Consider the following 15,558-nt stretch of genomic DNA (forward strand, 5'->3'; position numbering starts at 1 on the left):
AATATTGATCTGTTGTGTGTATGTATGTGAGTGTGTACATTATCTGTATTAATTTATTAGTCCGTATCAACTTCTGTATCAATTTTCCCAACTTAACCTGTAAGGCAGTTTATTTCTGATTGATTTTCCGTCTACTTCAGAAGTTCACGCTTACTAGGCCTACCAACCCCTTTTCAGAAAGAAATACTGGAATCTACATTCTTTACGACAGGGATCCTCAAACTTTTTCAACAGGGGCCTAGTTCACTGTCCTCCAGGCTAGTTCATTGTCTCCCAGAGGATCATGTGTAACTAAGCTATATAGTTTAGTTTAGTTTAGTTTAGTTCAGCTAAACTATATAGCGGAACTACAGTTTAAAAATAATTTTGAACAACAGTAGCCCACAGACCATATTTTGAGGAACTCTTCCCGAGACTGAGAGGAGTCAAGAGACAGAAGGAAGGGAGTCAGAGATTGTGATGCACATTCCACATACGCACATTGCGAGCCAGGACCAGTTGTTTGCTAAGCAGGAAAGGCAGTAGCAGTCAAAACCACCTGGCAGGCCAGATAAATATCCTTGGTGGCCACATGTAGCCCGAGGGCCATTGTTGGAGGACCTCTGCTTTATTTTTTTATTATTTTTATTTTTTAGAACCCCTGCTTTAAGAGAATAAACAGAAAATATGCCCAATGGCAGTGACAGCTTCTACCACTTCACCCCAATCCTGCCAACACCCCTAGGAGTGGGATCACCCACTTTGCTAAACACTAGTCTACTTGGGCTGACCAATGGTGAGGGTGGAGTCTTCCACAATCATTGTGTTGCTATTGATGTTTCTCATCAGTCCTGTGTCTTGTGAATACATATCAATCAAGGACCTTGGTGATCCTATTAAAAACACAACAAAAGGGCCCAGAGAGATAGCACAGCGGCCTTTGCCTTGCAAGCAGCCGATCCAGGACCAAAGGTGGTTGGTTCGAATCCCGGTGTCCCATATGGTCCCCCGTGCCTGCCAGGAGCTATTTCTGAGCAGACAGCCAGGAATAACCCCTGAGCACAGCCGGGTGTGACCCAAAAACCAAAAAAAAACAAAAACAAAAAAACACAACAAAAGTTCAATGTATCACCATGTTTATTAAACCAATCAGTTGACACAAATGGGGACAATCAGATAGAACTGAAATTTCTTGCCCAGAGCTCCACTTTCTCCCAACTGATAATGAAAACCAAGGCTAAGAGAGTTTGATCCCTTTGACTGCAGGTGAGTTACTCTTGACGTTGACATTTCCTTTGACCTGTGCTAACATCTCAATTCATGTTTCTCCTTTTTTTTTTTTTTTTCAAACTATTGTTCTAACACAACATTTGCAATTTCACTGGTCACCCATTGGACTTTCAGTGCTCTGTGGCCCCAAAGAAAACCAACAGTTGGACAAATATTCCACCTCCCAGGTTGTCAGCACTCAAATACCACCACAATCACAATCACAATCACAATCACATTCACAATCACCACTGCCATAACTGAGAAGACACAACCTGAGTAAGATCAAACATTCTAGAAGACAGAGGTGAACAAGACAGGAAGCATGCTCACCACCAGAAAATGAATTCTATCTTTCTAGAATGTGAATTCTTAGGGAATGTCAACAGAGAAGCCAATGTTTCTTCTCCATAATAAAATTATTCTAACCCTTTTGCTTTCTTCCCATCCCTTTCCACTCATTAGAATTGCTAGACTGACTCACTATGCTAAGCTTTGTAGTTATTTATACCACCAATGTCTTTTCTTGTGAAAAATAAAAAGAATAGTCGTAGTTCTGTCATTTTCCAGTCCTCTCCCCTTATTCCTAGCTCCATGATCCTCCTTCTCAGACACCCAAGAGGGCTCTTCCTTGAGTACTCATCATCAGGAAAACCAGACTCCTTAATTAATACCCAGTTCTATAAACCTTATTTAATCCTCAATCTCTCTATACCTCCTCTGGGAGGCACAATGTATGTTTTAAAGCAGACTTTTATAAATCTGTTTGAGTTCCCCCAACAAGACTTCCTGCTCCTGGATCCACAGCCTCAGCTTTTCTGCTGATTCTGTCTTTGCCCTCTTGTGCAAGTCTATTGAATCTTGCACAAGGCTGACAAGATCCACCAAAATGAATAAGCCAGCAGTGGCTGCACCAAAGAGCCTAACTCCTTTGCTCACTGACAGAGCAGCGCCCCCCAGAGCTCTTGGCAACACCCTGGCAGTTTGGACTGATATTCTTTCCGCATTCAGGCGTAATGCGGCTTGAGCTGATAAATGAGGGTTGAAACTGAATGACTTGATGGCGTGGATGTTCCTCCCAATGTCCTCCAGGTTTCTGAACAAATGATTTTCTGAAGAAGCTAGTGGGTCATCATGATCATGTAGAACTCCGTTGAACACCTTCTCTGGGTATATACTGTTTGATACCAAGTTATTGGCATTAGATTCTATGGATGCCATACTTGTGCTTTCCACAATGCTGGTAGTTACTCCAGTCACAGTTGATGCTGTCCCCAGCCCCAGTCCAGTCATTGAGAGTGCCAGACTCGCGCCAGCTGTTACAGGGGCCAGACCAATGCCAGCTATGGTCAGGATACCAGCCACAATGCTGGTGGAACTGGCCACCACTTTAGAGATGGTGCAGTCCCTGTGTAACTTGTCAGCCTTGTCTGCCAGTGCTCGGAGCTGGGCTATGTGCTCTTCAACATAACTTTCCACCAAAGGATATAATTCCAAAAACCTCTCCCTATGTTTTTCTTCTTTTTGATGCTTGTCTTGCACTTGTGGGGCTGTGTGGTTCTTCTTCCTCAGACCTTCACGTATTGCTTCAGCCTCAACCCTGTAACAATGAATGTAGCTGATCTGTAAGATGACACCCAGCGATCAACCCCAAACAAAGGTGTCCCCCATCTTCCTCTTTCCCTTAAATCTCTCTTTGGGTATGTAAAAGCCCATCTAGATTACTCAACCTTTCCCATCTGCTATTGAGAATTGATTTAAATAAAGAACGGACAGTTCTGGCTTTTTGGCTCAGGGAGAGATCAAAAGGCAAAAGGCCATGGACACCATGTCCATCTGGCTTGATTATTTCTTCACTGCTAATGTGTTTCTTCAGACCCAGCTGCATGGGAGTTAGAAATATGGTGCCTGGGGTGATCTCAAAACTTGTGCATTTTTGTTTTACAGTGATCATAAAGGCAGTTTGAGTTTCTCCAAAATGAGCTGAACAAGGTATAATCTGTGTGATCACAGATATTTTAAAATCAAGCAAATGTCAGAGGATTTTATCAATGTAAGCTACCTTCCTATGGATGTCAAATACATTTCGTGCATGCTCCATAATATGTAGCAATGCAAAATAAATAAGTGAAATAGCATTATCTTATTTATAGAATAAAGTTGGACGGAAAACTTTCACTCGAGGCAAGTTAACACCATAGCATAGCAGGGATTTATGGAGTGGGGACAAAGAGAAGGAGAATTGAAAAAGGAGAAGATCGCTTATGGTGAAGAATTAGGTAGTCTACTTTCTGACTTGTCCCCAACAGAAGTTCTGCTCAAGTCCCATCTTAGGAGAAATATCAGGCTCTTGACTCTTTCGATTACACAGTCAATATTAACTGAAAACTTAGTAGGTGCCAGTCACCATGCTAAGCACATAGCTTTCCATATGATTTATATTTTAATCAAAAAATCATTGACAGAGAGCACCAGTAAGGGAGCAGGTGGGCAAGTCATAGGCCTAGAACTACTCACCAGGTCCTGCAGGTTTCATCTCTTCTTTGTTTTTGTTTTGGGGTCACACCCAACAATGATCAGGGGTTACTCCTGCTCCTACACTAAATAACCACTCTGGAGCTGTTCAGAGAACCCTACGGGATGCCTACAATCAAATACAGACCAATCAACTGTAAGAACAGTGCTCACCTGCTCTATTGCTCTGGCCCCTTATCGCTTTTTATCCTGAGACCGTTCATTACTAGCAGGTGACCTAGAGGACTTTGTCTCATTGATTGTTGAAAGGGACCCCTCAATCCCAACCATAGGCCTCTGTGTAGATGAGATATGTTAGTTAAGAGAAAACCATCTCAAAAGAGAGAGAGAGAGAGAGAGAGAGAGAGAGAGAGAGAGAGAGAGAGAGAGAGAGAGAGAGAAACCATCTCATGGGGGGTAGAATAAATGACCCAGAAACTTTCATTCAAGAGGTACCTGGCCAGATTGGCTGCCGTCACAACTTTTTCCCAGGCTTTATCATCATTCAGTAGGTATTGCACATCTTCTGGGCTCAGTATGTTCTGCAAATGCTTGACAACCTCCTCTATGAAGCTGCTTTTCTCTAGATTGAAGAATAAGAAGATAAGAAGATTAAGGGGCAGCTTCCTTGATACTGAGTTCAAGCCAAGGCGATTCCATGTTTCTCTTCTTGAGCTACCTTGCCCTGGGCATGATTAATAAAGTCACGGCCAATCCCAATAACCTTAATACTTAAATTAAAGCCTCACTAGCAATGAGACTAGTGTTCTTGATGTGGATTATTGTCCAAAACATATAGAATAAAAAAAAAGAAGGGAAAATGGCATTTTTATCAGATGGCTACCTGGGTGGTCTTCTGAGTTCATGGTGCTGCAATGTCCGTGTCACCTGACACGCAACAGTCTGCCTCCTCTGTAGACTTTACCCTTGAAGAAGAGAAGCAGAGAGGGCTTGAATGTCAGTAACTGGGATGATGGCAAGCTCCCAGCAGGCAATGAGGAGAAGGATCTGTAACTTTCCTTCCAGGAGGGCCCCAGAGACTGAATTGCACTTCCCCTGATGTGTTGTGATCTCCTGTGTCTGCCCTTGTTATTTCAAGAAACGCCCCCAATTCAATGTCACTCTTTCCCATGATCATTGGTGTCCTCTCCTTCAGTGGGAAGGGAGGAGACAGTCAGATAGGGGGACAGACGTGTGAGAGTTATAGAAACAATTAGAATAAAGCAGAAAGGGAAGAATGTTCAAGAAGTTATGGTGAGCTGGGAGCTGTTGTGTTTATTCACTGATAGTAAATATGGTTGTTGGGACCTGAATTCTGAATAAGGAGGGACGCCATTTTGTAAAAATCACATGGCAGGCTTCTTCTTTAGTTTCTGAGCAGGGAGAAACACCATTTTGTAAGGACCACATGGTGTGAGCCTATTTCCATCGAAACCACCTCAGTCTAACTGGCCCTACGAAGTAGCCTATCAGGGAAGGACAAGCAATAGAAAGGTACCCCTAGACAAGAACCGATTATTTTAAAGATCATCAGTGTAGTGTACCTATCTGAGACCCTGGATTTAGGTGTAGCTACCTGAGACCCACCCATTTCTGGGAGGGGTCTTGGAAACTGAATATTAGGTGTGACCTTACCTGCTAGACCCCACCCATTCCTGAGAGGGGTCTTGGAATAGGTATATAAGCCTTTGAGCCGGGGGATTGAGGCCCTTACTGCCCTACTGAGCTCACTGGCTTTTGGGGGCTCTGCCTTTTGGTCTTTGGCCAGCATGGAGGTCAAAGGGAAGATGGCTGAAAGGAGTTAAGATGCAGGGCAAGCTAAGAATAGCAAATGCTTAAAAGGTTATGATAGAGACCACACATGTGGTGGATAGGGTATGAATAAAATTGATGCTTCCTGATGCCTGTCTCTGGATGAGTGATTCCACCGTTCACCTAAACCTGGGATCCACCAGCTGAATGGGGATTGCGGAGCCACATGGCCTGGGATGGCAGAGAAAAATCCCATCTCCATCCATCTCCATCCAGATCCATCATTAATTATTTAATTCTACAATCAGAAAGCTAGAACCTCCCTATATCCCTATCCTATATAATCCCATTCATGACCTTGGGCAGGGTGCTTTCATCCCTGCGGGAAGAACCCTGACCGGTCAGTTAGGAGCTATTGGCAGGCAGAATAAAGTTTAATCTTTACACCAATTTGTGTGGTCTCGTCCTTTGATTTCTGGACCCTAACAATAGTGATGACATGTCTTTGTGGCATGCTGCAGTACACATTTCCCTGTTATCTATAGCAAATAGGCTGTGAGTCTTTGCTCTGAAGTCACCCTTTGTACAGTGGAAAATTATCAAATATTTTTTGTTTGTTTCTCTAGGGCCACCCCTGGTGGTGCTCAGGGGTTACTTCCTGACTTTGGGCTCAGAAATCACTCCTGGCAGGCTCAGGGGACCAAATAGGATGCTAGAGATCCAACTAGAGTCAACCACATGCAAGGCAAATGCCCTCCCCACTGTGCTATCACTCTGGTCCCTTCATCAAAGAATTTAAGGATTTACCAACAGCACCAGGACTAGAAACAAATCTCTGATCCAAATCCTTTATTTGTGATGACATTGACCATGCTCTTTCCCTGCTCATGTCTGCGTGTTCACTGAACCTGGTTCTTATCATTCCAAGATAATACCTTCACTTGGCACCAGCCTTTTTATTAATAAACTTCCTGGTGCTGCAGCACCCAAAGCCTACACCCTCCTCCTTTGGCAAGAAGCCCAATCCCTAAAGGCCCTTTAATTCTGCTGTCTGTGCCCAAAATTCTATGGAGTACAGGCTTCTCTCTGACCTACCCAGAACTATAGGAACTATAGTGCTAATTGTTTATGTCTCTAATTGTTTATGTAAATAACAGCACAAAGAATAAACATGCATACAACTTGGCCTTCACTGGAGATGATTAGCTTAAGATTTTTCTAGAGGGGCCAGAGAGATAGCCTGGAGGTAAGGCATTTGCCTTTCATGCAGAAGGATGGTGGTTCGAATCCCGGCTTCTCATATGGGCCCTTGAGCCTGCCAGGAGCGATTTCTGAGTGTAGAGCCAGAAGTAACCCCTGAGCGTTGCCAGGTGTGACCCAAAAACTAAAAATCAAAAAAAAGAAAAAAAAGATATTTCTAGAAATGCAATCACCAGGTTAAAAAAACCTGTAAAAGCACAGCACACTATTATCAGGAAAATGGGATTCAATGGGATAATGACATATTACTTCACACCTGTGAGAATGGGCTTTCCCAAAAGGGCCAGAAATATGAGACTATTAAAAAAAAAGAAATATGAGACTATATTAGTATGTAGTATATTAATATATATTAGAAGAGTATATTAGTAGTATATTCTACTCTGTTGATACAGATGGAAATTGCAAATTCTTATGGAAAACTGTTTGGAGATTTCTTTTTTCTTTTTTTTGCTCCCTTCCCCCAGAGATTTCTTATTACAAGTAAACCCACCCAAACTCACCTCTGGTTTATTTACTCAAATAACATAAAATTTTCATTCAAAAACAGGGTTGTACACCTCTGTTCATTTCAGTGCTGTTTACACTAAATATGTGAAAACTCTCCAAGTGCCCAATGACAGATGAGCAAGTATATAAGCTGGAGATGAAATGCAAAATGAAATTAATTAATCAATCAATAAATAAAGTTTAAAAAAGGGGAGGTCAGAGAGTTAGCACAGCAGTGGGGCACTTGCCTTGCATGTGGCCCCCAGCCTGCCGGGGGCGATTTCTGAGTGAAGAGCCAGGAGTAACCCCTGAGCACTGCTGGATGTGGCCCAACAACCAACCAATCAATCAATAAATCAATATAAAGTTTTTTTTAAAAAAAAAAGAAATGAAAAATGAAAAACTATTCAGCTCGAAGGTGGAATCTTGCCCTTTGTGAGAAAGGGGATTGAAATGACCAGGAAAAAAACAGATACCAGATTATCCCACTCATCTGCAGGAATGAATGAAGCAGTGATGGGAGATTGTTCCAAAGACAGCAGTGCATGCTTTGTATGGATGAGTCCCATAGTTCGACCCCCGGCTTTGCATGATCGCTCCCAGCACCCCTCCACCAGCACTCTGAATCTGATCCCTTGGCCCTTGAACACTACTGGGGAAGCCAAATAAATAGCACCAGGGAAAAGGCAAAGTCAAAAGAAAAGAACTCTGAACTCTGAGCTCAGGCCTGATGTTACAAGGGTAGGGAAAGGGAGAGATTTGAAGTAGTGAAAGGGTTGCCATGGATAGCAGTGGATGGATATGGTTCTTGGATGGTGGGCATGGCATGTTAATTTTATTTGGGTGGGGGTCACACCTGGTGGCGCTCAGGAGTTACTCTTGGTTCTGTACTCAGAAGTCGATCCTGGTAGGCTTGAGGGACCTTACTGGATGCCAGAATTTGAACCAGGGTCCATCCTGTGTTGGCCATGTGCAAGGCAAATACCTTACCTTTGTGCTATCGCTCCGGCCCCCTATGGCATAGTAATTTTAAAATGGGTGTTTGTGGGTGGTAGATAACTCTTATTTAACATCTCTTAATCGAATAGTTCTTGACTTAATGGCTTGTTTATGTGGGCTACAAAACTGCAGAAACAGGAACTTCCCTGTCTTGGCCAGTAAAACCAATTACTTTTCCCTTCCTCTTCCTCCTTCACAATCACCACTTGCTGTTTCTTCTCTTGTCTTTTTCTTCCACTCCACTTCTCTGTTCTTCCCGCAGTTCTTTCTTCCACACTCTACAGAGGACTGGGTTTCTCTACATTCCTACCCCTTCATTGTTTCTATGATTAAATTGATTACCCCTCTATAAGGTCACCTTATAGATCATACAGATTAATGCATGTATGGGGGATTATGGCATGACCAGTTAGATAACAGATGCCCTTATAAATGTTTGTCAGATGACCCCACAGAAGTCTGCCCCTCTTTCCCATGATGGTCCATGCCTGCTCCTTTCCTCCATAACATTAATTTTCATTTTGATGAGGTATGAAGTTTGTACCCCTGAAACATATAAATCTTGTAAGCCAATGTTGCCACAAGTGAAGTATACACTTGAGTACCAAATACAATTCCATGAAAATACTCTTTTTTTAAAATAAAACAATTGCCAATGGGGGAAGAAATTGGACTCTAACCATGGAAGAACTGGTTATGGAACTATTTTTTAATTTAAATTAGGAAAAATAAATACAAATACTCAGATATTTTCTTTTAAAGAAAGGTAGTTAAGGGGCCGGGCGGTGGCGCTGGAGGTAAGGTGCCTGCCTTACCTGCGCTAGCCTAGGAGACAGACCGCGGTTCGATCCCCCGGCGTCCCATATGGTCCCCCAAGCCAGGAGCGACTTCTGAGCGCATATAGCCAGGAGTAACCCCTGAGCGTCACCGGGTGTGGCCCAAAAAACAAAAAAAAAAAAAAAAAAAAAAAAAAAAGAAAGGTAGTTAACCCTGTCAGAAAGTATCAACACAAAATGCATATTTCAAACCTAGAGCTTAATACCACATTAATATGCAAATAAATGCCCCCTGATGGCATTCAAACTCCCAGTTTGTAACTGGCCCTGCTTTCAGGCCTCCCGGCTATCCATAGGCCTTGTTAAAAGCAAGAAGCTATTAATATTTGAAAGCTTTTCTTTCGTTTTCTGCCTGTGGTGATCTTGCATTGGGAGATAAAGACAGAGTGCGAGTTTAATGGCTTGCAGGTACATTTTAAGAATGCAACCGAGCATTTCTCAACTTTTCCTCTGAGGTCCTGATTGAAGTGACAGAAAAGAAGCCAATCGGTGTCATAGGCACTAGCATAGGTAAGAGTGACTTACCTCTATGGTGTTGCTCTGCTACAATAACTGCCCTAGTACTTGCAATGAATAACTCTTTTTCTTCAATAACTTTTGAGGTGTGCACCATTCGTGTTTTCATTTACAAGTGAGTACAGATGCTACCTGACATGCCAAAGGTCAGCAATCTAGTGAATAATTACTTAGCGTCAAATCCAGCCCTCGGGATCTGAGATCTCTCTCTCTCTCTCTCTCTCTCTCTCTCTCTCTCTCTCTCTCTCTCTCTCTCTCTCTCTCTCTCTCTCTCTCTCTCTCTCTCTCTCTCTCATCTGCTTTGTTCATCTGCCTCATCTCTCTTTGCTGCCAAAGACAACTGGGAATGGGGTCCACAGAACCAAAGACTTCAAAAAAATGGTGGAAGACTGTAGCCCCATCCCCCAATTCCTTCTGTGTAATCTTATTTACAAGAAAGACCCACCCATTTCTGGGAGGGGTCTCGGGGAGGTTACAAAAGGTTTGGCCTCAGGGGCAAAAGGGGATTTTCCATGGATGGAGTTGGAGAAGGTGCAGGAGGAGAAATGGCTGAAAGCAGCTAAGACGCAGAGCAAGCTGAGGATAGCATGGGTAAATGGTTATGATAGGCCACACATGTTGGCCAGGGCATATAAAGATGTTATCTCCTGAAGAAACCTGCCTGTGAGTTTTGTAACCGCCTCGATCACCTCAGAACCGATGGCTGAACAGGAGGTACATACACATGGTCCTGGGCTGAAGGAAAAAGGCCTCCATCACCATCCACCTCCATCCAAGCCCATCCAAAGGGACTTAATGCAACAGAAGACATGCTGAATGGATAAATTAAACTTAACAAATAGGTATAGGTTAAATGCTAGTTAATGTGTAATGGTGAGAAATGAAGAGAAAGAAGCTGAAGTGATAGATGGTACAAAGATTAGGGCACTTGGCTTGAATGCAGTGGATCTGGGTTGGATCCCTGGCACCCCATATGGTCTTACCAAATTCTGCTAGGAGCAATTTCTGAGTACAAACCCAGAAGTAACCCCTGAGCACTGCCAAGTGTGGCCCAAAAACTAACAAAGTAAGAAACAAAAAGAGAAATTTGAGGGCAAGGCTAGTCAACGAAGAGGGCATGAGAGATGGAGGTAAGTAGGCAAAAACTTCAACAACCCAAATTTCTATGCTCTATCCCCAGGTACCACCTGAAAACTGAGTCAGGGAAGGAAAACAAAGGATGTAGGTGAACTGAAAATTCCCAGGAAGCTAATCTCACTTTTCTGATATTTATGGTGGTCTTATCCAAAATATTTTGACACATATTTTCAGTGAACCACCCTCCCAGTAAAATATAAAAAGGCAAATAGGATATTTGATAGAAGACATTCACATGAAAAATAATGGAAAAAGAAAAATAACATATAAACTATGACAGAAAAAAAGAACGCTGAATTTTACAATAGAAAATAATTTTGTAAAATTCAAAGGTTCATGGTAAAGGAAACAAAGTGAGGTGTTTAGAGTTAGAGTTTGACAATGTGTACAATTCAAAGAAAGTGAAGGATAGATTTTAGAAACTAGACCAGACATAGGGCAAGTAAAATGGGCTACATGGAAAATAGATAAGTTACCATTGCTGTCATTTATAAGTTGGTCATTAAAATATTAGCAGCGAGAGGCAAGAGCGGTGGTGCAGAGGGAGGGTATTGCCTTGCACATGGCTGACCTAGGATGGACCTTGGTTCAATCCCACGGCGGCCATATGGTCCCCCAAGCCAGGAGCAATTTCTGAGCTCATAGCCAGAAGTAACCCTTGAGGTTCACCTGGTGTGGCCCAAGCCCCCAACCCCCAAATATATTAGCAGTGAATGATGTGCAGTAAGAAAAACTTGGTTTGAGGGCTAGGGCTATAGCATAGCAGGGAGGGTGCTTGCCATGTGCATGGCCAACCCGGATTCAATTCCCGGTATTCCATATGGCCCCCTGAACCAGCCAGGAGTAATTTCTGAGCATAGTGCCAGGAGTCAGCCCTGAACACTGCCAGGTGTGGCACTACCCCCCTCCCCAAGAAAAAGAGGGAAAAAAAAACTTTGTTTTTATTATGTCCATAAGTTAGAGGAGTGATCTGAGATGGAAAAACAATGTAGACACAAACAATAAGAAAAACAAGCCAGAAAGAGGAGATTGAAGATGACAACAGGCTGTAACAGTCGAGGAGATTTAGCAGGTCCAGAGTGGAAATAGAAATGGAGATGCATTGGGGAGTGGGGTGGGGGTTGGGGGGAGGACTTGATAGCATATCTTATCTGATACACTATATGCAGGAAGTTAAGGAAACAGTTAAAATGAAAGAATATAAAAAAAGAAAAGGAAAGGAAATGACCATGAGAAGCATCAAAGCAAACATGTGAAGCTCTCTGATGTGATCTACAGCAGAGAACTTGAAAACATCACACAAAGTTCAGGCTTGTCTGACTATCAACTCTTTGAATACATCCAGACATGTCCAGATGAGAACTAAATAGACTTGTTGCCCATTCGTGTATCAGTCTGAATCAAAATTATGAGAATAAAACATGTGGAAAAGGAGGGTTGGGATCCTCAATGACCAAGGTAAGCAGGAAATCCCAACTTCTGCTGAGAGCCTAAGATTGAAAGTAATAAGTACAAGAAATATAATTTTACATGTATTTGGCGGAAGATGTAAAGTTATTTAAATCATGTTGTAGGTGAAGGAGGGCAGGAAGTTGAAAAAAGAAAACACCAAAAAAGTATAAAAATAAATGAAATCAGGGGGCTAGATGGTGTTTGCCTTGCATGGGGCCAACCCAGCTTTGTTCCTCAGTATCCCATATGACCCCTTGAGCTGTAAGGGCCTGATGACCCGCTCTCCAGCTGCCCGGCGCAGAAATTCTTCAACCTCTTAGCAAATTAAACCTTTCTTCCACACCGAATAGTATAACAAGCGAAGAGCAGTATAACCAGCACAATGCAGAGTCCAATCTCCAACACAAAAACCGGAGTAGGGATTTCCGGGGAGAGAAAACAGCACACAGGAGAGAGAGAAGAAGAGAATGAAGCTGCTCCAGACCAGGTGCAGCTAGGAGGACAACGGAAAGACATGAAAAGAGGATGTCCGACCACTAGAGGGAGTATTGTATTGCTTAAACCAGTGGTCCTCAAACTATGGCCCGCGGGCCACATATTGTATTTTTATCTGTTTTGTTTCTTCATTGCAAAATAAGATATATGCAGTGTGCATAAGAATTCGTTCATCGGGGCCGGAGAGATAGCATGGAGGTAAGGCGTTTGCCTCTCATGCAGGAGGTCATCGGTTCGAATCCCGGCGTCCCATATATGGTCCTCCCGTGCCTGCCAGGAGCAATTTCTGAGCCTGGAGCCAGGAATAACCCCTGAGCACTGCCGGGTGTGACCCAAAAACCACAAAAAAAAAAAAAAAAAAAAGAATTCGTTCATAAGTTTTGTTTTTACTATAGTCAGACCCTTCAATGGTCTGAGCGACAGTGAACTGGCCCCCTATTTAAAAAGTTTGAGGACCCCTGGCTTAAACCAATGTGTGCCTAATCGGAGCTCAGATTGCCTTGTCGGGGGACAAGCCTTTATCTGGGAGGCTTGCCTGAGACCCCCTTATTCTTCGCCAGGGTTTACTTACCAGACCACGCCTTTTATGGAGAAGACGGGGTACCTGGTCCCGGGGGTGGTTCTTGTGGTCGGACTTAGTGGTGTTAGTACAGGAATAGCAAAGAAGGAGACCAAAGAAAAATTTCAGCATGAAGGAAAAACAGTACAGTTCATAGCAACATCAAAAATCACTTAAAGTATGCAAATTTGGGAGGGGTCTTGGAAAAGGTAGATAAGGTATGAACCAGAGGGAATTAGGGCCTTTGGCGGGCTCTCCCCTTTTGGTCTTTGACCAGCATGGAGGTCAAAGAAAAATGGCTAAAAGGAGTTTAAATGCAGGGCTAAGAATAGCAAGTGCTTAAAAGGTTATGATATAGGCCACACACATGTGGTGAATAGGGCATAAATAAAAATGATGCTTCCTAATGCCTGCCTGTGAGTGAGTTCAATACCCGTCGCTTTCCTGAACCCCAAACCCACTGGCTAAATGGGGGATAAAGCCACGTGGCCGGGGCCTAAGAACAAAGGCCTCCATCCTTCTCCATCCAGCTCCATCTTTAATTATTTAATGCAACACAAATCAAATCACAAGCCAGTATGCCAACAATAAATCCAAAACCAATTATAGCAACAATGAACAAACCAACAACACAATATGCTTCACACAGACAGACCTTTACCTGCAACTAGGGACCGTCTCCTTGTTGCTTTTCCCCCTGTAGAGTTACCTCCAACGGCTCCCTGGGACGTCTCCAGGGCTGTAACCTTGCAGTACCAAAGCCCGTCAGCTCCCTGCCACTTGGAATACACATCAAGTGGGGACCCCGACACTTTAGAATACAAGCCAAGTGGAAGATCCCTTAGTCACGTGAGGGACTCTAACCCTCCTTGTCACGACTCTGTTTTTTTTTTCTGAGTCACCAGGTCTGTTCGATGATAGCAACACAAACCACATCCCCAACAGATAGACCCAAAGCAAAGCAAGTGAGGAGCTAAGGAAAAAGGAAGGGATCCCAGGGAACTCACCAGGCTGGTCTGTTCATCTCTCCGGTCCTGGCAGGGTGTGTGGGCTCCTGGCTGGCTCGCCAAATGTAAGGGCCAGGTGACCCGCTCTCCAGCTGCCCGGCGCAGAGTAATGAAAAAGACTCAAACCCAGCAATAATGCAAGTGAGTTCTGACTTATGTATCTGATCGATCAGGGTCCGAAAACGTTCTCGTAGCCGAGAAGAGGTTTGCGGACCCTGAGACCTTAAACCAGTCTTCTTTTATACAGAATTTTAAGCAGACAGCTGCATTCTTATCGTTAAAGCACAACCTTGGAAAGAAACAGGAATGAGCACTGATGTGGGAGAACTGCATCCGAGGGTGGGAGATAAGAAGATTTCAAATTCCGAGATTTTAGAGTAGATGGGCCACACAGGAGCAGCTCCTAAAACGCAGGAAACAGGGGAGGGGGAGCCGAGAGCAGGCAGGCAGCATCTGTAACTTCAACAGATAAGAAATATGCAGGCACAGCATCTGTAACTCAGCAGATAAGAAATACGCAGGCAGCTAAAGAAAAATAACATATAGCTAATTTAAAAAATGAAACGGAAGTAAGACAATTCAGACAAGAGAGTTTTATATCAAGTTTTAAGACTTTCAATTTTCATTACATGTTCATTCCTTTCAGAGCCTGCCAGGAATGATTTCTGAGTGCAAAGCCAAAAGGAAATTCCTGAGTGCTACCTTGTGTATCCCCCCCACCCCGAAAAAGTAAAATCAGGGCCAGAACAATAGAATAGTGTGGGTTGGACATTTGCCATGCGTCTGGCCTGCCAGGGCTCAACCTCTTGCACTCCATATGGTCCCCATGGCCTATCAGGTGTAATACTTGAATGCAGAGCTAGGAGTAACCCCTGAGCACCACCAGGTGTGACAAAATTGTCCCTCAAAAATAAGAACACAATGTGTGAGGGAGAGCTTAGGTTCCCACCACCACCCACCCTTCTTTCCTTCCTTCTCCTCCTCCTCAACACTCACCTGCCTTCTAGTCTCAGGGACACAGAGACATGGAGTATTGGGATGTCTGCCTGAACTTCCCTCTGTATAGGGCATAGGAAAGGGGACAGCAATGACACAACCCTTGGTTCAAATTCAGCTTCTGACCCTGTGTGGCCATGAGCCCTCTCTCTCACCCCTTGAGCTCAGGTATCTCCCCACCTTCTGTTCTTAGTGAGGCTTGATAGTGGGGTGAAAAGATCAGGCAAGGGACTCCTCTCTTCCCAACTTACCCAAGTACCGTCCTCTGACTGTGAGATCAGAATCTGATTGTTTTCAG

At 43.6% G+C, this 15,558-nt stretch overlaps 1 protein-coding gene across 2 annotated transcripts; it reads right to left on the bottom strand.

The window, feature by feature from the left end:
* Positions 1–1,464: 1,464 nt before the first annotated feature.
* LOC126006285 (apolipoprotein L3-like) lies at positions 1,465–15,558 on the bottom strand. 2 transcript variants are annotated; one of them, XR_007494847.1, is made up of 3 exons: positions 15,512–15,558; positions 4,219–4,345; positions 1,465–2,848 (listed from the first exon to the last, which is right to left on the bottom strand). XR_007494847.1 is itself a non-coding variant. In XM_049771674.1 (3 exons), exons 1-3 carry the CDS (start codon positions 4,626–4,628, stop codon positions 1,990–1,992), a joined length of 1,008 nt encoding a protein of 335 aa, XP_049627631.1. In that variant the 5' UTR covers positions 4,629–4,684; the 3' UTR covers positions 1,465–1,989. The 2 variants fall into 2 exon arrangements, 1 of the variants encoding a protein (XP_049627631.1); XM_049771674.1 differs by lacking the exon at positions 15,512–15,558 and adding an exon at positions 4,607–4,684.

This window comes from Suncus etruscus, chromosome 4, assembly GCF_024139225.1.
Source record: "Suncus etruscus isolate mSunEtr1 chromosome 4, mSunEtr1.pri.cur, whole genome shotgun sequence".
NCBI classification, from domain to species: Eukaryota; Metazoa; Chordata; class Mammalia; order Eulipotyphla; family Soricidae; genus Suncus; species Suncus etruscus.